At 33.7% G+C, this 24,284-nt stretch overlaps 3 protein-coding genes across 14 annotated transcripts in view; 1 reads left to right on the top strand and 2 right to left on the bottom strand.

The window, feature by feature from the left end:
- LOC149566585 (uncharacterized) overlaps positions 1-24,284 on the top strand; it is a 44,365-nt gene that overhangs the window by 15,783 nt on the left and 4,298 nt on the right. For 5 of the 12 annotated variants that reach the window (XR_016362235.1, XR_016362233.1, XR_016362232.1 and 2 more), the window contains one exon: positions 2,174-4,090. The exons of the other annotated variants lie outside the window; for them this stretch is intronic. Coding sequence is in view for 1 of the 5 variants with exons in the window: in XM_089819885.1 (XP_089676011.1) it covers positions 4,038-4,090 (53 nt within the window). In the remaining 4 variants the exon portion in view is untranslated. The remainder of the gene's footprint in view (positions 1-2,173; positions 4,091-24,284) is intronic. 12 annotated transcript variants of the gene reach the window in all.
- LOC149566587 (uncharacterized) lies at positions 16,466-18,045 on the bottom strand. Its single transcript, XM_089819880.1, has 2 exons — positions 17,862-18,045; positions 16,466-17,756 (listed from the first exon to the last, which is right to left on the bottom strand). Exon 2 carries the CDS (start codon positions 17,267-17,269, stop codon positions 16,643-16,645), a length of 627 nt encoding a protein of 208 aa, XP_089676006.1. The 5' UTR covers positions 17,270-17,756; positions 17,862-18,045; the 3' UTR covers positions 16,466-16,642.
- LOC149566586 (uncharacterized) lies at positions 18,138-23,142 on the bottom strand. Its single transcript, XM_089823368.1, has 4 exons — positions 18,973-23,142; positions 18,618-18,850; positions 18,348-18,500; positions 18,138-18,262 (listed from the first exon to the last, which is right to left on the bottom strand). The coding sequence occupies exons 1-4, from the start codon at positions 19,593-19,595 to the stop codon at positions 18,138-18,140; spliced, it is 1,134 nt and encodes a 377-aa protein (XP_089679494.1). The 5' UTR covers positions 19,596-23,142.

Genomic DNA, 24,284 nt, shown 5'->3' with positions numbered 1-24,284 from the left:
TACCCTCGCTAGAGTTACACACTGATGCCAACAATATAGGAGAAACCACAAGAAATTATATTGATTCAAATGTAGATATAATGAGACAATCTTCCTTTAACATGCTAGGCATAGACAATAAAAATACGCACAAAATGAATCACAATCCATCTTATGTTTCAAGAAAGATTTTAATTATCAAATTATATATTAATTTATGAACAATATAATATTTATATTTTAATTTATGAATAATATAAATTAAGTTCTTTTATATTTAAATTTTAATATCAATTTAAGTTTAATCTATAATTACATATTAATTATGAAAATATTTTATTTATAATAAAACATGCAAATAATCTAGTCATTATTTTAAAATGCATTAATATATATATTTCTGTAATGTTAGCTTGCTTCTCCCTTTGAGGACAATGTATTTTTGAAGTTTTTAAGCAAAAGCCAATCTATTAATAATGTGTAAAGCATTATTCTATAAAAGCATTGTATTAAAAATTTGATAATGTTTTGAAAAATGCATGCACTTAATTTTTTGAATAAATAAAATTCAATTGTAGACATTTTATTTCTAAATAAAAAGATTAGAACATAATTGTATAAATTATGAAGTTATATACCTTGAGCTTCAACGAATGATTCGAGGCTAGGAGGCCAAAAGCAGACACTCCCAAGCTACCCTCGCTAGAGTTGCACACCGATGCCAACAATATTAGGAGAAACCACAAGAAATTATATTGACTCAAATGTAGATATAATGAGACAATCCTCCTTTAACATGCTAGGCATAAACAATCAAAATACAATCTACGAACTTAGAAGCTCGGGCTTACAGAGCCAAATCTTATTGTTTTCCTTTTATCTAAGTTCAATGATTCCTTTCCTAATCTTAGATCTCACATTATATAGCCACAAGACCACAAGTCAGCATGTCAGGCAAATTAATACAAAATATAGGTAGATTGGTAGACATGCATGCAAAATATAGGTAGATTGGTAGACATGCATGCAAATTGCTTAAGTATACACATGGCATATAAATATAGGTAGATTGGTAGACATGCATGCAAATTGCTGACAAATTGCTGAAGTATACACATGGCATATATATATATATATATATACGCGCAAAAATAGAATATATGTATGTATCTATATGTATATGTGTATGCATGTATGTATGTGTATGTATGTATATGTATGTATATATATGTACGTATTATATATGTGTATATATATGTATAACATGTATAACATAATGCCTAAAAGAAATGTGGTCTCATGGAATGCCATAATCGTAGGACAGGCACAAAATGGATATACATGTACATGTGTCATGTATGTATGTATATATGTATGTATGTATATATATGTATGTATATATGTATGTATGTATATATATGTATGTATATATGTATGTATGTATATATATGTATGTATATATGTATATGTATGTAATATATATGTATATATCGAGAGAATATATAATGTTTAAGATAGGCAAGAGCCTACAACACAATGGTAAAATGTGAGCCTCTCATTTGGGAGGTCTTGGATTCGAGTCTACTGGAGCTTAACACATAATAATAATTAATCTCAACAAATACTAATAAATAATAATTAATCTAGGTTTCGGTCCATTACCTATCCATAAAAAAAGGTTTAAGTTGTAATTTACTTGTTAGACATGTATGTAAAATGTGGAAACATAGATTAGGCATGTGAATTGTACTATAGAAGACAATGTTATTGCAGGGATCAAGATGCATCATTGAGCAACATTTTTAATTAATGAAAAATAATAAATAATAGTATTTTCATTTTTAAAACTTTTGTTTTTCCAAGGGTCAGAATAATGAATTGATTTAAAATTGCTGAAAAATAAAAATAGTATAATATTTTTAATCATTTAAAATTTTTTATGCAATGGTGCATCCTTATCTCTACATGGACGTTCCTTTTACAGAATGCCTCAAAGGAATGTGGTCTCATGACAAACCATGAATGCACAATATGCACAAATTGGATTTGTTGAAAATGCACATACACACAAAGAAACACGTATAGTCACCCATGTGTATATTTATATTGGAGAAAATCAGTTGGGAGCTCTAAATATTTCACAACCTTTGGTATCATCCTCCCTCTTTGTGCCTAAATGGGAGCTTTGGAACAGGGTATGGACATCTCTCAAAGCAACAATGATAAAGTAATGCTGTTGGAATGTTAGACTGGTAGATATGCATGCAAATTGTGAAAGCATACATATGGCATATATGTGTGTGCATTACCACATTTGGACCTGTTTTGCGATGGCAGGCCTTCGCAATTGCGACGTCCACCCGTCGCCCTAGTGATAGAACCATGAATTGTCTCCTGTCAGACGACTGTTGGACTTTTGCTGTTGCAAATTGTGACGATGAGAGGAGTCGTCATAATTGCGACGGCTGACATTGTCGTAACTTGGAAGGAAGGGTCAAGAGTTCATGTTCACGACGTCGCAATTGTGACGTCACGCCCTTGTAATTATGATGGTTTAAGCTTCTAGTCAGACGTCGCAATTGCGACGTCAATGTGACAACTATGCTGTAGAAGCGACATTCATCCTTTGGGATTCGCCGTTGTGACAGCTGTGCTGTGCAAGTGATGGCTAGCCGTCGGAACATTCCGTTGCAATTTCGATGGCTAGTTGAATTACTAAAAAAAAAATGTTGGTATGTTTGAAAGTTCTCTTTCTAGAAGGGGCTAGGTGGCATGGACAAATGTGACATTGAAAGGACACCTTCAATCAAAAGAAATGTGGTTTTAGAACTGGGTCAGCGTGGTTTAAGTGAGTCAGTTGCAGTTAATAAGAAGCCTTCCAATCAATTTGGACTACAGTCTAGATTGAGAGCAGATTGTCTGTGTGAAGTTGCAAATGATAGACTTGCAAAAGGTTTGGGAGACATTCCAGGGATGCAAGGCATGATGGAGTCTTACCACAGGTTTTCCTCAACAATAAATGCTGTTGATTCAACTAGTCATGACAATCCTTTTCCAAGCACAAGATTAGGGTCCCTACATGAAATAGAAATATCACAGGGATTCAAAATGGGGAAGACTTACACAGTCGCAGGAAAGCCTATAGAGTGCCGAGAAATGGATAACCTTGTGAGTAGGGATAAGGAAGCTACAGATTTTCTCAATGCTCTTCGCTCATTCACTCCATTAAATCAAATGTTGAAATAGAAATATCACAGCGATTCAAAATGGGAAAGACTTGCACAATAGCAGGAAAGCCTATAGAGTGCCGAGAAATGGATAACCTCGTGAATAGGGATAAGGAAGCTACAGACTTTCACAATGCTCTTCGCTCATTCACTCCAGTAAATCAAATGTTGATGTGTAGAAATTACACAACATTAGATGTGCGATGGGCTTATCTTTCCTCAGACTCTAGTGATCACTCAGAAAACTTTATCAAATGCTAGGGGAAGGGATATCCATCAGAGATTGATTATTCAGATTCATTGACCCCTGCAGGTGGAATATTATTTGACAGAACTGTCACAAATTCCATGGACACAGACTCCAACTTGTTTGCAAAGCAAGTTCAAGAGCATACTGGATGTTTTCCTATTGAGGAGAAAAGCCTGATTGAGGAGGACAATGTGGATTATCATACTGCAATGAATACAACTCAAAAAGGATTTAGCTCATTGACAAAGAAAAACATTCTCAGTACCAAGAATATACTGACAGACTCAGCAAAACATAATTCACCCATAGCTACTCCAACTGGAAGTTTCTTTAAAAGGATTGTCACCAGCTCCACAGAGGAAAAAGACCAAATCTGTTAAAAAAGAAAGCTTTGGCGAGCCCCAAATTGAATTCTACAAATCTTGGAGGGTAGGCTTCTGTAAAGGAAAATCTAAGTGAGTTGCAAAACATATATGGTTCATCAGTCAGAAAGAAAGATTCAAAACACCCAATGTAAGAACTGGTAGCAGCTTTGCAAGCCAGATTTCACCAAGGATAAGTCAGAAACCAAGCAACATTTTATGATTTATTCCATTAGTTCAGCAGAAACAGGCAGCAGCATCAGTTATGACAGGTAAATTCTTGTCAGATTCTGAGAAAATAGTTGGTGTTTTATCTTGTGCATTCACTGTTTTTAATGCATTGAACAAAACATCTTTTCCATTGTTTTTTGATCTCTCTCAGTGCAACAGGGATTCCTTTGAATCACTTACACGCCTTTATTTGAAATCATTTTCTCATTTAACTTTGAACTTCATTTGATACTGCTGTCCTGCAACAGTGACTTATCACCGTTTTCAGTTTTGTTTACATTGTCACTTCATTTTGTAACTATGAAAATCACTGTTTTTCTCATTATTTGGCTCTCCTTCTCCACTGCTGCTCACAGTCTTCCATGACTTGTGATTGTGATAACAATATTCACTATTCATACATTAATATTAGATGTTTAGAAGGAATAAGAAACCTTCTTTATAGAAAAAATGTTAGTACCTGATCTAGAATGGGAATACCAACAGCAGTCTTACCAATCTTCATAGCTTTTTCCAATAAAGGAAACATGTACGTACCTGATACATACACTATTTTTTGTGGAAATTAGTGGCTTCTGAGGTGAAGCTAATTAATTATTTTCTAGCATTCCAGTCAACTACTAGTTGAGGACTCTGACATAGCTGTAAAATTATGAATATGATCATACCGACATTTTCTGGGAAAACCTATATCAAAAAATAAGGTTTTACTTAATTGTTTCCATCATATTTACAACACCCATATTTGTTATTGATGTATAGAATTATCTCTCTTAATACTTACAGGCCAGTGCAAAAACAACTCTCTACGCATATCGGAAAATCATTAGACTCACATAATATCCATTTTCCTAACCTCAGACTAAGTTAATCTTTCTGCAGTAGAGCATCTTTAAAGATAGTTTATTTGGTTAATGATCGTTCAAACTTCTCACAGCAAATGGATCAAACCAGTCCCTATGTAAAGAATTCTCTGATATGTCTAGAAATCCATCCAATCAAAATAACAAATTGATACTATGATGTCTGAATTTTACAATAGTAGACAGTTCCAAGAACACCATTGAGTAAAAACTAAAACGGCATCTAAAACTGGTGTTACAATACAGTGAACATACACAAGAGTGAGCATGCAACAAACTACCACATTAGTGTGACTACTTCTGAAAAATGTCTTGCAAAGATTGAGATAGTTTGTGTTTTGTCATATGCATTCACTGTTTTTAATGTATTGAACAAAACTTCTTTTCCATTTTTTTTTGACTTCTCTCAGTGCAACAGGGATTCCTTTGAATCACTTACATGCACTTATTTGAAATCATTTTCTCATTTAGCTTTGAACTTCATTTGATATTGCTGTCCTGCAGCATTGACTTATCACCGTTTTCAGTTTTGTTTACACTGTCACTTCATTTTGTAACTATGAAAATAATTGTTTTCCTCATTATTTGGCTGTCCTCTTCCACTGCTGCTCAGTCTTCCATGACTCATGACTGTGATAGCAACATTATCACTATTCATACATTAAGATTAGATGTTTGAAAGGAATAAGAAACCTTCTTTATAGAAAAAATGTTAGCACCTGATCTAGAACGGGAATGCCAACAGCAGTCTTACCAATCTTCCATAGCTTTTTCCAATAAAGGAAACATGTACGTACCTGATACATACACTATTTTTTGTGGAAATTCTTACCAATCTTCCCTAGCTTTTTCCAATAAAGGAAACATGTATGTACCTGATACATACACTATTTTTTGTGGAAATTAGTGGCTTCTGAGGTGAAGCTAATTAATTATTTTCTAGCATTCCAGTCAACTACTAGCTGAGGACTCTGACATAGCTGTAAAATTATGAATATGATCATACCAACATTTTTCATAGAAACCCTATATTGAAAAATAAGGTTTTACATAATTGTTTCCATTATATTTACAACACTCATATTTATTATTGATGTATAGAATCATCTCTCCGAATACTTACAGCCCGGCACAAAAACAACTCTCTATGGATATCGGAAAATTGTTAGGAGGCATTAACAAGAAGCCTTTTACCAACCTCAGACTAAGTTAATCTTTTTGCAGTAGAGCACCTTTAAAGATAGTTTATTTGGTTAATGATCGTTCAAACTTCTCACAACAAATGGATCAAACCAGTCCCCATGTAAAAAATTCTCTGAGATGTCTAGAAATCCATCCAATCAAAATAACAGATTGATACTATGATGTCTGAATTTTACAATAATAGACAGTTCCAAGAACACCATCGAATCAAAAGGCATATGAAACTGGTGTTACAATACAGTGAACATACATAAGAGTGATCATGCAACAAAGTATCACATTAGTGTGACCACGTCAGAAAAATGTTTTGCAAAGATTGAGATGGAAAAAATAACGAATATATTACAATAGAATATAGGATTATATCCACAATCAACTCAGTATCCTTCAATTAGACCAAAAAAATGAGCACATATAAAGTGGGAGAATACCTGACTTGAAGCAACTATTACTTCACGCTTGCATGAAAGCACATTAGCTTGCAGAAAACAACATGAAGATAGATGATTTGAGGATAAAATATAAAAGAATTAAAAACCAATGGATCTACATAAAGCCATTATTTTTTAAATGCACATCTACTTTCAAACAAAACTACCAAAACTCAGGCGATAATACACACAGGACAAGGCTAGATCATGACTAAATTTAGATGAGATTGGGACAGAAGGGCTACATATCTATTTCTTTGCTACATAAAAACTGCTCTAGGAAGGGCTCACATAAAGCACAGGGACCAATCCAACCATTTTACCATCTCTTCTAGGTCGTTTTTTCCTTGCCTGCAATAATTTGGATATATAAAAGGTTAGCCAGTAAATAGGCTGGTCTAGAGATGCAATGCATTATTTTTTATTAAATATGTTTACTCACATAGAACCAACCATCTACTTCATATTCTATTTCAACTTCCTCTCCAGTTGTTAAGTTAGGCTGCAAGTGCAACATCAACCAACAAGGAGTTAAAACAATGCTTGATCACATGTATCCATTTCAAAATAGGAACCCATAACACTATCAAATCTTTAAAGACAAACAAAGATACTCACACGGGAGTCTAACTGGTGATCTTGGGATGATGAAATTGTTGAAAGGTTACTCAGTCTGCTTTGTCCAGGTACAAACTTATCCTCCTGGTCAAGTGTAGCAGGCAAACATTAATGTTCCTTTCAATGTCCAAATCTCATTCTTAACTATTATGTTTGCAGTATTTAAAATTGTAGAAATGTCATATTGACCAAAAACTGTCTTCGAAGAACTACTAATGTAGAATTCATTTCTAGTTTCTCAAATAGAGAGGCATGGTGCAAAGTGCAAACCAAGAAAGTAATCTCAAGCTCCATAAAAGTAACCAAATAAAGCCGTATGGTCAACTTCTCATAACAAATCGCATAAATAAGCCTAAGAAATATGGGACAATTCATCAATAAGAGCTTTTTTGTGCATTTCTATTACAAATGAGTATATGGACAAAATTTATCTCAAGCAATAAACCTGTTTTACTATTTCCCTACAAAGAATAAATCTAGTAGCAACTTGCAAAACTTCGAAGTGAGCCACTAGAAGGTGATCTAGGAACATATGATCACCAAATATAAAGAACTAGAAGCGTTTGCATGGCAGGTGTAGTTGATTGAATGGGTAGATGCATCATATATGGCATATGCTGGTCATGGTTTAATTGAAAAAAAAATATAGAAAAAAATTTTATGGGCAAAAAATAGAGAAGCCACATAAGATGCTATCAGATAATGTTAAATAATATGATCTCCATATCAGTAGTGATTAAGGACTAATCATCTCAAATTGAATTTATATTCAAATCTAAAACAAGAAAACAATTCAGGAAATTTTCATTAATTCTTCAATGTTGTCTCTTTCTAGGGAGAATAACTGTGTAAAACTAGAAGCAACCTGATATTTAGCCCTCCCCCCCCCACATCTAAATTCCTTGTTAACATCTAAAATCTTTATGAAATGATCAATCTTTAAAGTACTTGGAAGTTGGGCTACTCGCAGGGGAAGTCCATCTTTATTGCTCACGAGCAATTCATCACAATTTTTTAGTGTTCCCGTACATCTAACACGAATGTCCTCATCGTCTATTGCATAAAATGAATCCAATATTACAAAATACCCCCTAATAAATAGTATTTCAAGTGAAATAAACACATGAAAAATGAGAGAGAAAAAGAGGAATCTACTTACCAATAGGCGTTGCCATTGCATCTGTGGCCATGCTACGTGTTGCCGACATTGCAGTCGGCATTACCTCTTCGGTTTTGTTCCTTGTAGCTTAGGGACATAAACAAAAGATATGGGTGTAATGAAGGAAATGCCATAATTCGTGTTTCATTTATGCCACTTCATTTTGATTTTGTTCAAGGGAAGCTCGTCAATGCTAATAGAAAACAACATTGCATTTTCTAAAAGTTTACAATTGTTTAACAAAATTAATGTTTTACAAGAAAATGCACTTGAAGCACTGTTAGCTTAGAAGCAAGAACATGGTGTTGAAACAGTACAAAAAGTGCTTGACATGAGAGGTCTGCAAGTGAGGGTTTTGACCAATTTTGAAAACTTGAATATGCTGAAATGAAAGCTATTGAGGATTAAACACCTATGCCAGAGTTACAACACAATGTGAAGTTGATTTTAGATATGGTAGAGGCAGATATTCAGAAGTGTATATATATATGTATGTATGCCTGTGTATGTGTATGCATGTATATTTGTGTATGTATTTATATATGTATGTATATATATATATATATATGTATTTATATATGTATGTATATATATATATATACACACACACACACGCACACATACATATATGGAGAGTATATATAATGTTTAAGATAGGCAAGAGAACATGGTGTTGAAATAGTACGGAAAGTGCTTGACATGAGAGGTCTGCAAGTGAGGGTGTTCACCAATCTTGAAAACTTGAATGTTGAAATGAAAGCTATCGAGTATTAAACACTTATGCCAGAGTTACAACACGATGTGAAGTTGATTTTAGATATGGTAGAGGCAGATATTCAAAAGTATATGTATGTGTATATATGTATATTTATATGTATGTGTATGTGTATGCATGTATATTTGTATGTGTATGTATCTATATATGTATGTATGTTTACATATATGCATGTATATACATATGTATATAGATAAATATAGTATATACATATATACACACACACATACACACACACACACACATACACATACACATACACATATATATACACACATACACACACACACACACACACACACACACACACACACATATATATTATTAGTTCCTGCCCATGGCAAGAATACTTATGCATGCATGTCAGTGCTAATATGACATTAACACTAACCAATCAAATCAAAGAATTTAAAAGATTATATGAAATTTCAAATGTTTATATCGTTTTCTAATTTTTCATTATTTTATAAATTACATTTTCCATTCATTCTATTGGTCCATATTATTTTTGGTGGGGGAGAAAAACAATTTTCTTCAACAAAAATACCAGTATTTTCTAACAACTTAATCATGCATTAATGAATATATTAATTACAACTTTATCTTTTCCACATTTATGACAAGTTGATAAGAATTATTATTTTTCCATCATTTTATCTTACACCTTACACAACATGTCTAATCAATATTAGTTCTCAATAGCACTATAATTTTAATATGTTATATCTTTGTATTTGAATTTCTTATTTTTTTAAAACTTTGATTTTTTAATAAAAATAGTTAAATTATTACTATTATTTTACTTTTGTAAAAATAAATTAAACAATATTATTTTTTAATTATATTTTATAATAGTGTTTGTAATATGTATAATTGATAAGTGTCACAATTTATAAATTATATCATTTATTATTATTAATATTTTTTATTTAAAAAATTTATGATTTAGTTTAAAAATATATTTTAATATTAAATTAATAATTGCATTTTACATCAAATAAACATACTAAAGAAAATAACTACAAACAAGAAATAATTCAATTCTAAAAGATATATAAATTATTATTAAGTTTTTATAATCTATGTATTAAAATTAAATAGTTATATTCTATTTGTTATTTATTACATCATATTTATTCATCAACATCGAATTTATATGTATTACATCTATTTATTATTTCCAAATGTACATATTAGATTATATAGATATTATTTCATAATTAAAAATTACTTAATTTTATGAAAAATTTGGAAATACAAAACATTAAATAGTAAACCTTCTCTAATTGTGTAAAATTAAACAATTAGTTTTACTTATAAAATATTTTTATATTTCAATACATTTCATTTTTTCTTATACAAATGTGAGTTCTAATATAAAAATTAAATTCTTGGTTTCATTAATTGAAATATAATATATTTTAATTTTTTATTATAACCATGATTTTATTTTGACTATTTGTTTTATTAAAAAAATAATTATATTTAATTCTCTCTCTCACACATACAACTTATGTTGGTATCACTTTATCTTACTATTGTATCTCTCTTCCTCTTCCTCCTCTATATTATCTATTTTTTTTCCTTTGCATATATGTTTATGTTGTTATTGTTCTATACTGCTATTTATCTCTATCTAATGATTAAAAATAGTGTGACTTCCATTTGATAATCAAGATGAGAATAATACATAGTTGGGGGAGTTTTTCCAACTACTTGTGGTTTTCTAGTAGCATGCATAACATGCTTAAACATATAATGTGATACTCTAAATGCTTCATCACTTCTTCAAGTTCTATAATTCAAATATTGGTATGTATATCTTTCCTCATTGCACATAGTTTAAGTTGTCAATGTAGAAGGTGCAAATTTGTCTAAAGCATATGTATTGATCATAGTATGATATTAAGTACTTAGTGCCATATTGGGGACTTTGGCCTCTTATTCTTGGGCTTAAATGCCCAAAGATATAATGATATAACACGAGAACTTCACAACAAAATATGAGCCATCCTATCAGATCACAAGTGCATTTCTAGGATCTTTAGGTAAAGGCTTCGTAAAGATATCTGCAGTCTGATCTTTAGTACTCACATACTCTAATCCGATCTCTTTTTCTACTGCTTTCTCTCTCAACACATGATACTTAATAGATATATGCTTAGTCTTGGAATGCAATACGACAACAAAATATGAGCCATCCTATCAGATCACAAGTGCATTTCTAGGCAAATATTATTGCATTCACAATGTTAATTTAGAACTATTTAACCTTATTCTCAATCATCTACACCTTTACAACCATTATGCGTTAGGCAGGAACTATGATGCATTGCATCTCTTGTTATATATCTATATGGAGAGTATATATAATGTTTACGATAGGCAAGAGCCTACAACACAACGGTAAATTGTGAGCCTCTCATCTGGGAGGCCTTGGGTTCGAGTCTACTTGAGCTTAACAAAATAATAATTAATCTCAAAAAATAATAATAAATAATATATATTAGAGAGATCAAATTTCCACAATCAATTACAATTACAGTGAATGGCTTTTGGATTAGATTGTGTTAAGCTTTTTACCATCAACGTTTTGAATCACACTCCATGATCCATCATGAGGACAACAGAGAGCAAGAGATGCAAAACAATAGTAAATAATAATCCACAATCTAATCCCGAAGCCATTCACTATAAATAATAAATAATCTAGGCTTCAAACCATTGCCTATAAAAAAAAATGTTTTTAAGTTGCAATTTCCCTGGTAGACATGTATGCAAAATGTGGAATCATAGGCAAGGCATGTGAATTGTACTATAGAAGACAATGTCATTGCAGGGATCAAGATGCATCATTCAGCAACATTTTTAATTAATGGTAAATAATAAAATAATAATATTTTCGTTTTTGAAACTTTTCTGTTTGCAAGGATCAGAAAAATAAATTGATTTATAAATACTGAAAAATAAAAGTAGTATAATATTTTTAATTATTTAAAATTTTTGTGCAATGTTGCATCCTAATCTTTGCATAGATGTTCCTTTACGAAATGCCTTAAAGAAATGTGGTCTCATGACAAACCATGAATGTTGGATATGCACAATCTGAATTTGTTGATAATGCATGCATACGCACAAAAAGAAAGACATATAGTCACCCATGTGTATAATTATATTGGAGGAAATTAGTTGGGAGCTCTAAATATACTGCAACCTTTGGCAACATCCTCCCTGTCTTTGCCAAAATGGGAGCTTTGGAACATGGTATGGATATCCCTCAAAGCAATAGTGTTAGCCTAGGAGACATGCTTGCAAATTGCAGAAGCCTACACATGGCATATATATATATATATATATATATATATCTATTTGTGTAGTTGCCATTGGACAGGTAGACATGCATGCATATTGCTGAAGCATACACATGGCATATATATATACACACACACACACACACGAATGCATATGTATATATGTATGTGTAAGTATATGTATATGTATATATGTATGTGTATATGTATATATATTCACATACATACATATGTATATGTTTGTATTATATATGTGTATATATATGTATGCATGCATGTATACCATTTTTAACGTAATGCCTCAAAGAAATGTGGTCATGGAATGCCGTAATCGTAGGGTAGGCACAAAATTGATATACAATACATGCATATGTATGTATCAAGGTCACTGGGAGAAGGGGAGACTTGAGGTCTCTGGTACTCGTACTGGTACCGGCACGACAATTTTTCAAAAATAGGAGACGGGGGTACTTGGAGAGGGCAAACTTTTTTTTCAATAGTTTAAAGAGTCTAATACAAAATAGTAATACTATAAAACCAAAAGACTAAATTTAAAAATAATAGTAATGCCACGTTAATATAGAGTCAAATATTTCAGAACAAACATAATCACATTACTATATCTCATAGTGATACTTGTTTTCTGAATATTGCATATGATCATTATCATATCAGATTGATACTCACTAATATTATCATTACTCACTAATATTGATACTCACTAATATTGATACTCACTAATATTATCATTACATATTCAGAATTTAAATTAAAAAAAGTATAGTTTGATGCTAAATTGCCGATATGCAAACAAAAATAATAAACTTAGTACAGTAAACAAACCAGAAATCTATCTAGTACTAGTATGTTGATGGTACTATTATCTACTCTACAAGGTTGTGATCATCCATCTCAAGGTATTCAACTATCATGCTCTCTAAATCATTTAAATTGTCATTGGTCTTAATTTTTGCATTAAAAAAAATTAAATGAGGGCTAAATACATAAAATAATTTAATATTATATTTTACATGTTTTTTTATCAGGAGATTTTGTGGAGACTTCACTTTTTGGATTAGAAGACTAGCAGACTTTAGGAGACTTTGTCATGAAGTCTCCAACCTTTTTTGATGTCTCCAGAGACATTTAAAAGTCTCCAAGATGCATCTTCGTCTCCAAGACATGTCTTTTAGGGGGGGAGACGGATCTCCAGGTAACCATGGTATGTATCTCCAAGTAACCATGGTGTATATATATATATATATATATGTGGATGTGTATATATATATATATATATATATATATATGTATGTATTATTTGTTTGTATATGTCGAGAGTATATATAATGTTTAAGATAGGCAAGAGCCTACAACACAATGGTAAAATGTGAGGCTCACATCTTGGAGGTCTTGGATATGAGTCTATTCGAGCTCAACACACAATAACAACTAATCTCAACCAATAATAATAAATAATAAATATTAGAGAGATCAAATTTCCACAATCCATTACAATTACAGTGAATGGATTTTGGATTAGACTGTGTTGAGATTTTTACCATCAACGTTTCAAATCACACTATGTGGTCCATCATCAGGATAACAGAGAGCAAGAGATGCAAAACAATAAGTAAATAATAATCCAGAAGCCATTCATTGTAAATAATAAATAATCTAGGCTTCAACTCATTACCTATCAAAAAAAAAAGTTTAAGTTGGAATTTCCTTGGTAGACATGTATGCAAAATATGGAATCATGGACAAGGCATGTGAATTGTACTATAGAAGACGGTGTCATTGCAGGGATCACGATGCTGTTAATTCTGTAACTTTGATCTCATACTGATCTGATTCTACAGATTGTACAGATCTGAGAATGCATTCAATCCCTTAGGAAGTTAAGCCTATAAGTAATTGTCTTCTCCTTAATAGGCATCGATGTCCCCTTTGGGCAACATAGTTAAGGTTTAACTAAATCATCTTTTGGTTAGTTTAATGTATTAACTTATGTCTCCTTGTAAAGTTGCCGATTTTAAAGAAAACAATTCAGGGCCGACCTAGATAGGGACATGTCCCTTCTAGGGACATGACCTTTGGTTGTAATATTTATACACGGTATATTTGTGGATAAAGGACACACAAATAATATAAGGTCTGCTCCTTTAGCAATTCTGCCCTACACAAATTATTGCAGAGATGAAACATTTTCAGAATAGTATTTATACTATCGAGAACACTTCATACAAGTCTGAGTTATAGAAGATCATCTTGAGCAAGCAATACAAGGTATTATCTCATTCTGATTTATAGCAGAATTTGCAGAAACTTTACAGATGCACCATTGAGCAACATTTTTATTTAATAAAAAATAAAAAATAATAGTATTTTCTTTTTGAAAACTTCTGTTTTTGCAAGGATCCAAATAATAAATTCATTTATAAATACTGAAAAATAATAAAGTACAATATTTTTAATTATTTAAATTTTTCGTGCAATGGTGCATCCTAATCTTTGCATAGATGTTACCTTTACAGAATGCCACAAAGAAATGTGGTCTCATGGTTTATGCACAAACTGTATTCATTGAAAATGCGAGCGCGTGTGCACACACACACACACATATAGTCACCCATGTGTATATTTATATCGGTGTATATTTATATCGGAGAAAATTAGTTGGGACCTCTAATTATTTCACAACTGTTTGCAGCATGCTCCCTGTGCGTGCCAAGATGGGAGCTTTGGAATAGAGAATGGACATCCCTCAAAGCAACACTGATAAAGTAATGTTGTTGGAATGTTAGACTGGTAGACATGCATGCAAATTGCGGAAGCATGCACATGGCATATATATATGTATGTATGTATGTATGTATGTACACATGTATGTATGTGTGTGTGTTGGTATATATATATATATACACATAGAGACATGTATGTATGTATATGTATAACTATTTGTGTAGTTGCCATTAGACTGTTAGACATGCATGCAAATTGCTGAAGCATACACATGGCATATATATATAGACACACACACACACACGTATGTATATGTATATTTGTATGTGTATGTATTATATATGTGTATATATATGTATATATGCATGTTGTTCGGATTTAAAGAGACATAAATAACAATTACACGCAAATATAACCAATATCAGAAAATAATAATGCATAGAGAAGAGAATACAAGACACAAAGATTTAACGTGGTTGACACAATCCTTGGGCTATGCCCACCAACAACGAGTCCAATATTTTATAATCCAGTGATTACAACTTGACTACAATTTGTAATCCCTTACAACTCAAAACTGCCGCAAGAAGCTATTGTCACATCACACCTTATAAAAAAACCCCTAACCCTAAGCCATTTTATACAAGTATTTTTGCCGCTTAGGATTAAAATTAGTTACAACAGGTTGGCCCAAAAAATCCTGATAAAGTATCCTCCCAAAAAAAGCCCGAACTTCGCCAAGGAATTATGTAGTATGTACAATCATTCCCTAATGAGTCACCACAAACTAACAATCTCCCCCTTCGAGATTGATCATGCTCCATGCTAGAAAACACATGTATGCATGTATACCATGTTCATTAAAACACCTCAAAGAAATGTGGACACATGGAATGGCATAATCGTAGGGTAGGCACTAAATGGATATACATGTGCTTATGTATATGTATGTGTATATATGTATGTGTATGTATGTATGTATACGTATATATGTATATGTGTGTATATGTATATGTATATATGTATGTGTGTGTATACCAAAGTAACAAGAATCGGAATTGGCAAGGCCGAATTGAATCGTGAATCGGCAATGAAGCGGCGATGAATCGGCAAATTTGAAAAAACCCTTTAAATTTAAAAATTTTAACAATTTAAAACTTATTTCATGCACCCTTTATTGAATATAACTTAAACACACTATAACATCATCAAATAGAAGTTAAAACTTAACATATATAAACATGGAACATAAAATCCATCACATATGTAACTATGTTATCTAAAATGTAAATTGTAGGCTAGCTGAAGTAAATAGAAATCAAATGATCACAATGATTTAAATCATAGAATGTATGTAAGATGATCCATAAGACATCAAATCATAAATGTATGTAAGAATCTAAGATGAAGATCCATGAAAGTTTGAAACATATGTCTATCAATGATTCAGTATCAATATCTGTAAACAAAATATAAAAACAAGGCTCCAGCTCAAGCCTCAGACTCATAGTCATCATCATCATCCTCAACATCATCCTGAAGCTCGGTTGCAGCCTCAGCCTCAGCCTCTGAGTATCCAGTTTGCCTAGTAGCAAGGCGTCTAATGTAGGTCCTAGAGGACTGCCGAGCCATATCTCCCGCATGTAAGATGGGCTCATGAACGTCGCTAGGGCCTATGCCTGTGCGTGCACGTGTGCGTCTACCAATGCTTGAAGAACGTGCTCTAGTTGCCTCAGCCTCTATATCCACCTGGTCAACCCACACATGGTCTTCCTCAGTGAAGACTGGATCCACAACCTCTGTGAGCCACTCTGATTCTGGATCAATCTCCTCTAGAATGATCGGAGAGGAGTCAGTGCCCAAAATCTGTCTGATCCTAAGACGGAGGTTGTAATGAACAAAGACAATATCATTCAACTTCTGCATTGTCAACCTGTTTCTCCTCTTCGAATGGATGTGCTCGAACATGGACCAACTGCGCTCACATCCAGAAGCGCTGCTTGGCTGACTCAGAATATGAATGGTAATTTTTTGAAGTTTTGGGGTTGTGGCCCCAAACATTTGCCACCATCTATCTGCAATAAGGGAAAAATTGAAAATAGAAACAATTAGTCTCATTTACAAATTACAAGTTAACTCTAAAATTACATAATCAACTTTAAGATTAGAATCTAGATTCATGAACATTGAATATATTATTTAATTTTTACCTGGCTGTAGTGTTGTCTGAGCATTTATGGCCATCCTGCTAGAGAAAAGTGGCCCCTCTTTATTGTTGAACTGGTCTAGCTCAACAATCGTAGCAGCGCTATCTTCATCGCTACTCAACCTCTGAATCACTGTGTATAAGCCAGTGAGAACCTCCGCATCCGCCTTGAACTCAGGACGGAAACGATATGCCGGATTCAGAAAGTAAGCTGCTGCATGGATGGGTCGATGGAGCTGATTCTGCCATCTCCTATCGATGATGTCCCAAATAGGGCCATACCTCTCCTGCACTCCTGCATATTGGGCTCTGATGGCCTCCTTGGCCCTCATAAATGTAGCCCATAGAGGGCTTCTCCCCATCAGCAGTTCGTAGCAAAGCTACAAGGGGCTCAGTGACCTACATATAAAGTAAAACAAAAAACTTTGAGTAAAAACTTAAATATAAAATAATATAACTTAAAGTAAAAGTAAAATACTAAATGTTAAATTGCAATAAATTTACCTGCAGGATTTCTCTAGCGGGTTTCCAAAAACCATCCTCATCAAATATGCAATCCGCCACATCTATCCCTACAGTGGTCGTAGCATAGGAAGAGGAAATCCACTCCCGCCCAACAAAAATGCTCCTCAATTCATCCCTTGATGTCAACAAGGACTGCAAGGTGATGAAATTCGAGGCAAACCTCGTGATACCTGGGCGAGCTAACTCTTTGCCTTCTGTGTACTTCCTCATTTTGCTAAGGACAAATGAATGATTATAAATGAATTTGCATATGTTTTATGCCCTTTCCACACATGACTTGACAAACTCAAGTTTGCCAATTTCCTCCAACATGAGGTCAATGCAATGTGCCGCACAAGGGGACCAAAATATGGTGGGGTGCCTCTCCATCAAAAGTTTACCTACAACAATTTTAAGTCAATTAGAAATTCAAATTTCAAAATTCAAATAAATTTATTTTCAAAACTTGAAAAGTTAAAAGTTTACCTGCAGCAACATAACTTGCTGCATTATCCGTCACCACCTGGATCACATTTTGTTCTCCCACCTCTGCTATGACTTCCTCAATAGCCTCACATAAGTATGTGGCATTTTTTACATGTGCGGAAGCATCAATGGATTTGATGAACATGGTATATCCTACAAGTAACAAAACAACGAATTAGAATATTAAAATTAAATGGATCATCAACAAATTAGCATTCAACAAATCAAAATTTACAATTATGTATGTAGGAAAGTAGAATGATCAATTACCTCCACAGGATACAAGAAAATTGAGGAGTGTTCTATTCCTCCTATCTGTCCAACCATCAGTCATGATGGTGCAACCCTTTGCAATCCACTCCTTTCGGTTCTCCTCAAGCTCAGCCCTCATGTCCTCTACCATCTCATCCAAGAGGTATCCGCTCAACTCAGACTCAGTTGGGGCTTTAAACCCCGGACCACAAATAGCAACCGCGTCTATCATGTTCTGCCAATAAGGAGCCCTGTCACAAATAAAAATTTAGATGTCAAAGACTCAAATTATAAAACAAGTAAATATAATTAAAGTTTTACTTTTACTTTTAATTTTAACTTTAAAGAAAACAACGAAAAAATAATCAATTACCTGGCTGCAATAAATGGAATGTTGCAAAAGTACCAAAATTTGCATATCTCCTTTCTGGCAGCATCATGAATTTCCTTGTTCAAACCCATGCCCTCAAGCGTGGGTTGGGAACCAGGAGTAGTGCGGGGCACAAAGTAACTATCCATTCTGTTTTTCCGCACTCTAGGCTGCAATAGGTTGGTGTGGGACTCTGTCTCAGTATGTGACCGACTAGCACTAGCACGAGCAGAAGAACTAGGATAAAAAGGAGGCCTAGAAGAACCCTCCCCAACACAACCTACAGATGCAGAAGCTGATGCTGATGCAGATGCAGATGTGGATGCGGCTGCAGATGCGGATGCGGGAACATGGGAGCCAATACCCCTTAACCCTTCAAGTTGCATTTTCCTATTGGCTTTGTTTTTTTCAATTTTTTCTAATGCCATTAAGCAAGTGCGTTTTGCCTCAGGAGTTTGGTGAGTGCAAATTGTAACATCGTGTCCAGGTATAGCAGCAATGTGGTATTTCAATCTATAAATACCCCCAGAAGTTCTTTTTTCTTTACAAAAAATACATTTTGTTTGATATTTGGTTCTTCCAGGAAACTCTTCGTTATATTTCCAACATTCATCTTTTCTACCCATTGCGAATTTGCAAAAAATGAAAGCAAAGGCTGCTGCAATAAAAATTTATATGTAAAATATCAAAGTTTGAAACTAATAAAAGCTACAAAACAACAAACCCTAGTTTGCAACTTAGTAAAAATAAAGAACATTCAAGATCTAAACTAAAAATCTTGAAAACTATAAAAATTTAACAAAAAATGCATAATACACTAACATGCAAAAAAAAAAGAGCACTTAACTCTTGCAAATGAGTTGAGGAGTGTTGAGATTGGCTCCCTAATGCTCCCAATGCAATTGATGGCCTCCCCAAATGGATTGCTGATCTCTTTTGTGCTCTTTCTTCTTGCCGGTTAGAAACTTATGGCTTTTCTTTTCTCTTCTTTTCTCTCACTTTTCCTCTCTTCTACTCATGTTAAACAAATCGAAGGCCCTTTAGGGTTATAACAAAGAGAATAGGTCAAAAACAAAGTTAAAAAAAAAAGCAATTTTTTTAAATTTTACAACTCTATACTTTATTGGCCGCGGGCGATTCCTACCGATTTTTCCAGGCGATTCATGCGATTTTTTGCCTGAATCGCCTGAATCGCCGATTCAGGCGATTCACTTGAAGAAATCGGCAATGGCGATTTCCGACTCCAAAAAAATCGCCATTGCTGAATCTAATCGCCGAATCGCCGATTCAGGCGATTTTATGGCAATTCTCGTTACTCTGGTGTATACGCATATATGTATATATATATATATATATGTATGACTGCATATATATGTATATGTGTGTGTGTGTGTTATATATGTGTATATGTATATGTATATATGCATGTAGACCACATGTAACAAAATGCCTCAAAGAAATGTGGTCTAATGGAATGCCATAATCGTAGGGTAGATACAAAATGGATATACATGTGCAAAAACATGCATGCACAATGTGCACGCGCGCACACACACACACACACACATAGGGGGAGATAGAGACAAAGAGATTGTGTGTTTAACTTCATAATTATATTCAAGCAAATGCAATTGGCAGGTGTGAAGTTGAATTTCTCAATCACTCCATATATATATATAGAGAGAGAGAGAGATAGAGAGAGAGATGTAATTATATTCAAGAAAATGCAAGTGGCAGGTGTGAAGTTGAATTTCTCAATCTCTCCATCCATCAAAGCATTAAGGACTGTAAAAATGATGTAGTTGTTTTTGCCTTCATAGACATGCTTGCAAAATGGAAGGATTGCAAGTGAACTATTTGACAGAATGCCTAAGAATAATGCGGTCATCACGTGCCATGATTGCTTGATATGCACAATATCGATATATTGAGAGAATATATGTGTTCAAGTTGCAATTGTCTTGGTAGACATGCATGCAAAATGTGGAATCATAGGCAAGGCATGTGAACTGTTTTATTGTCAACCTCAATGATATGTGGTGTCATAGCAAGTTATGATTGCAGGATATGGACAAAATGGATTTGTTGAAATACCTGCACACATAGGTGTGTATACACTCATGCATGCACATATGTCTCTGTATATTTATATTGGAGAAACTGACTTGGCAGTTCTAAAGTTTTGACGACCTTTACCAACAGCCTTCTGTCTGTGCCACAATGGGAGCTTTGAAATAGGGCACAGACATCACTCAAAGCAGAACTGATAGAGAAATACTGATGGATGTTGTAGTTGCCATTAGCTTGGTAGACGTGCATGCAAAATGTGGAAGCATACACAGCACACTTACATGTGTGGGTATGTATATGTGTTTGTTTGTAATAATGCATGTACATATATATTTATATGCATATACATGTGGTCTCATGACATGCCGCAAAGAAATGTGGTCTCAGGGCATGCCAAAATCACATAGGATATGCACAAAATGGATATGTATGTGCAAACAGGCATAAAATACACACATATGTATGTATATATGTGTGTGTATATATGTATGTTGTATGCATTAATTATGTATATTTCAATGCGTTCATATATACATATATACATATGTACATATATTCATATGCATGCACATATGTATAGCATGTGTGTGTGCATGTTCATATTCAAGCAAATGCAATTGGCAGGTGTAAAGCTAAATTCCACAAGCTTAGCTAGCATTTTCACTGCCCGTGGCAAACTAGGAGTCTTGGAATAAAATATGGACATCAATAAAAGCATAATGGATTTTTTTGTTTTTCAGATGTTTTAGTTGCAATTGCCATGGTTGACATGCTTGCAAAATGCTAGCAATAGACAAAAGCATGTGAACCGTTTGACAAAATACCTGAGGGCCCATTTCTTTGCTGGAATCGATCCTGAATTGGTAGGAACAAATTCTAAAAAGGTTTATCTTCAGTCGAACTGGAATTGGAATACGAGTTTCAAGTTACCATTTTGGCTTGAAATGAGGATTTGTTAATTTCACCACAAGAGTTGGAATTGGAATTGGAATTAGAATTGGAATAAAATCAAATTTTCATTCATTTTTCCCGCTCAACAAAACTCAGTTCTGAATTAACAAATCTAGAACTTGACAAATTCCGGATGTAAAACAAATGCAGCATTTGCTAATGGCAGCAGCCAAACAGGCCCTGAAAGAAATGTGGTCATAGCTGGATATGCACAAAATAGATTTGTTGAGAGTATATATATGTTAAAGTTACACTTACCCTAGAATGCATGCATGCAAAATGTGGAATCATAGGCAAGGCATGTGGACTATTTTAGAGAAGGCCTCAAAGAAATGTCGTCTCTTGGCAAGCCACGAGTGCTGGGTGTGCACAAAAATGATTTGTTGAAAAACCACACACACACACACAGACACAAGTATACGTGCATGCATTCAAATATATTTACATTGGAGAAAATGAATTGGTAGGTTTAAATGTTTCACAACCTTTTCCAGCATCATCCCTGCCTGTACCAAAATGTGAGCTTTGGAACAGGGTATGGACATTCCTGAAACCTTAAATTGTAGAGAAATTTTTTTGGATATTATTGTTATTAGTCTTGTTGACATGCGTGCAAAATGTGAAGGCGTGTGTAAACACATTCACACACACATATCTATATATGTATGTATGTAAAATTGTGTGCGTGTGCATACATGTAGTCCACGTTTACAGAATGTCTCAAAGAAATGGTCTCATGGCATGCCATAATCGCATGATATGCACAAAATGGATGTATGCATGCAAACACTTTCACTTACATATGTTTCTATGTAGAGATGTATGTATATATGTATGTGTGTGTGTATACCATGTTTAACAGAATGCCTCAAAGAAACGTGGTCTCATGGGATGCCATTATTGTAGGACATGCACATAATGGATATACATATGTAAACATGCACGCACGCATAACACACACATGTATGTTATGAAATGATGCTAATAGTATTTGAAATGCTAGGTATGAAATGATGTATTATAATACCAAGACTTTTAAATAACAAAATTGCAACATGCCCAATACATAATACATTATACTTGAACATTGAACCTTGAAATCTTCATTTTGAGCATTGAATATCGAATTACCAATTAAAAATAAAAATTTAAAAATTAAAATTATTGGCAAATAGAAAGTTCTGATTTAAAATTATTAGTGCAAGAAGTAAAATAGTAAATACTAACTAGCCAACTTGCAAATGCCAAACAGAGTGATACTAAATATTTGAACAATGAACGATGGAACATTGTATATTGAATTACAAATTTGAAATTAGAATACTAAAATTATAGTATTGGTGAAAAGGTGAATGTAAGATTTCTATTATATCAAAATATGATATATCTTTATGATAAAGATGATTACAAGTACAAAATGTCAAAATGTAGTGAAGGGAGGCCTCTAATCATCCCTGTAGGCAAACTCCTCATTACTGGAACTGCTGGACTTATTCCTGTGCCCCCGCATCTCTGCTAGTGGCTATCCAGCCCCAAATTTAGTTTTTTGTATACAAATTTTTATGACTAATGAAAAAAATTCAAGTGTTCTCTTTGTATGAGCATCAAAATTCACGGCTTTATAGCCATTGCCTCCACCGTCTTGGGGACTTCTACGTGTCCTGAATCCCAGCGATGACGTGTGGAAAGGTGGTGATGGTGGTGCGGGGAGGCCAAGTCCTTGTTCCATGGACGTCCCGGACCAGGGCTCGGGTGGTTTTGGGAGGGGCGGGGGGATGCATCCCCGTGTTACACTGATAAATATCCCAAATCTATGCTAATTATTTAAACTGTGTGTTTATTAAATAAATCCCTTAGATAAATGAGAAAGGAATATATTGTTCACAATGATGATGGATTTTTAGGGCTTGTTTAGCTGAATTTCTTAGAGCCTTTTAGCTGACTAACTTTTCTCGAGTTCAACTACGTGAACACCAAACAAATCTCCTCAAACTGTGAAACTGATCTTGATGTGTTGATTTGATATATGAACTGTAATAGGGCTTGTTTAGAACATTTTTTGAAATCCTTCAAACTGACCTAGCTTTTCTCTGGTTCACCTACATGAGTTCAGAACTGATCTTCACAATTGTGAAACTGAGTTTGATGCTTGGATATGAATTGCAAGTTATAAGAATGATTTGGCAGAAAATTGACCACTGGAAATTTCTCACCTTGTTCTTCTTAATTTTGAATTCTGTAAGGAACTTGAGTGTTTACAATCACATTTGGAGCATCTAATACATCATGGCCAT

This window comes from Cupressus sempervirens, chromosome 3 (genome assembly GCF_028749045.1).
Source record: "Cupressus sempervirens isolate cs-2001-9-10 chromosome 3, ASM2874904v1, whole genome shotgun sequence".
NCBI lineage: Eukaryota > Viridiplantae > Streptophyta > Pinopsida > Cupressales > Cupressaceae > Cupressus > Cupressus sempervirens.
The sequence above is the reverse complement of the archived record's forward strand: the minus strand, read 5'-3'. Positions and strand labels throughout refer to the sequence as shown.

Coding starts and splice junctions, on each gene's coding strand:
- LOC149566586 (XM_089823368.1), bottom strand. CDS start 19,595: ATGGGTAGAAAAGATGAATGTTGGAAATATAACGAAGAGTTTCCTGGA. Junction 18,851..18,972: donor ATTCCATTTATTGCAGCCAG/GTAATTGATTAT, acceptor TATTTGTGACAG/GGCTCCTTATTGGCAGAACA. Junction 18,501..18,617: donor TTTTCTTGTATCCTGTGGAG/GTAATTGATCAT, acceptor TGTTACTTGTAG/GATATACCATGTTCATCAAA.
- LOC149566587 (XM_089819880.1), bottom strand. CDS start 17,269: ATGAGACTAATTGTTTCTATTTTCAATTTTTCCCTTATTGCAGATAGA.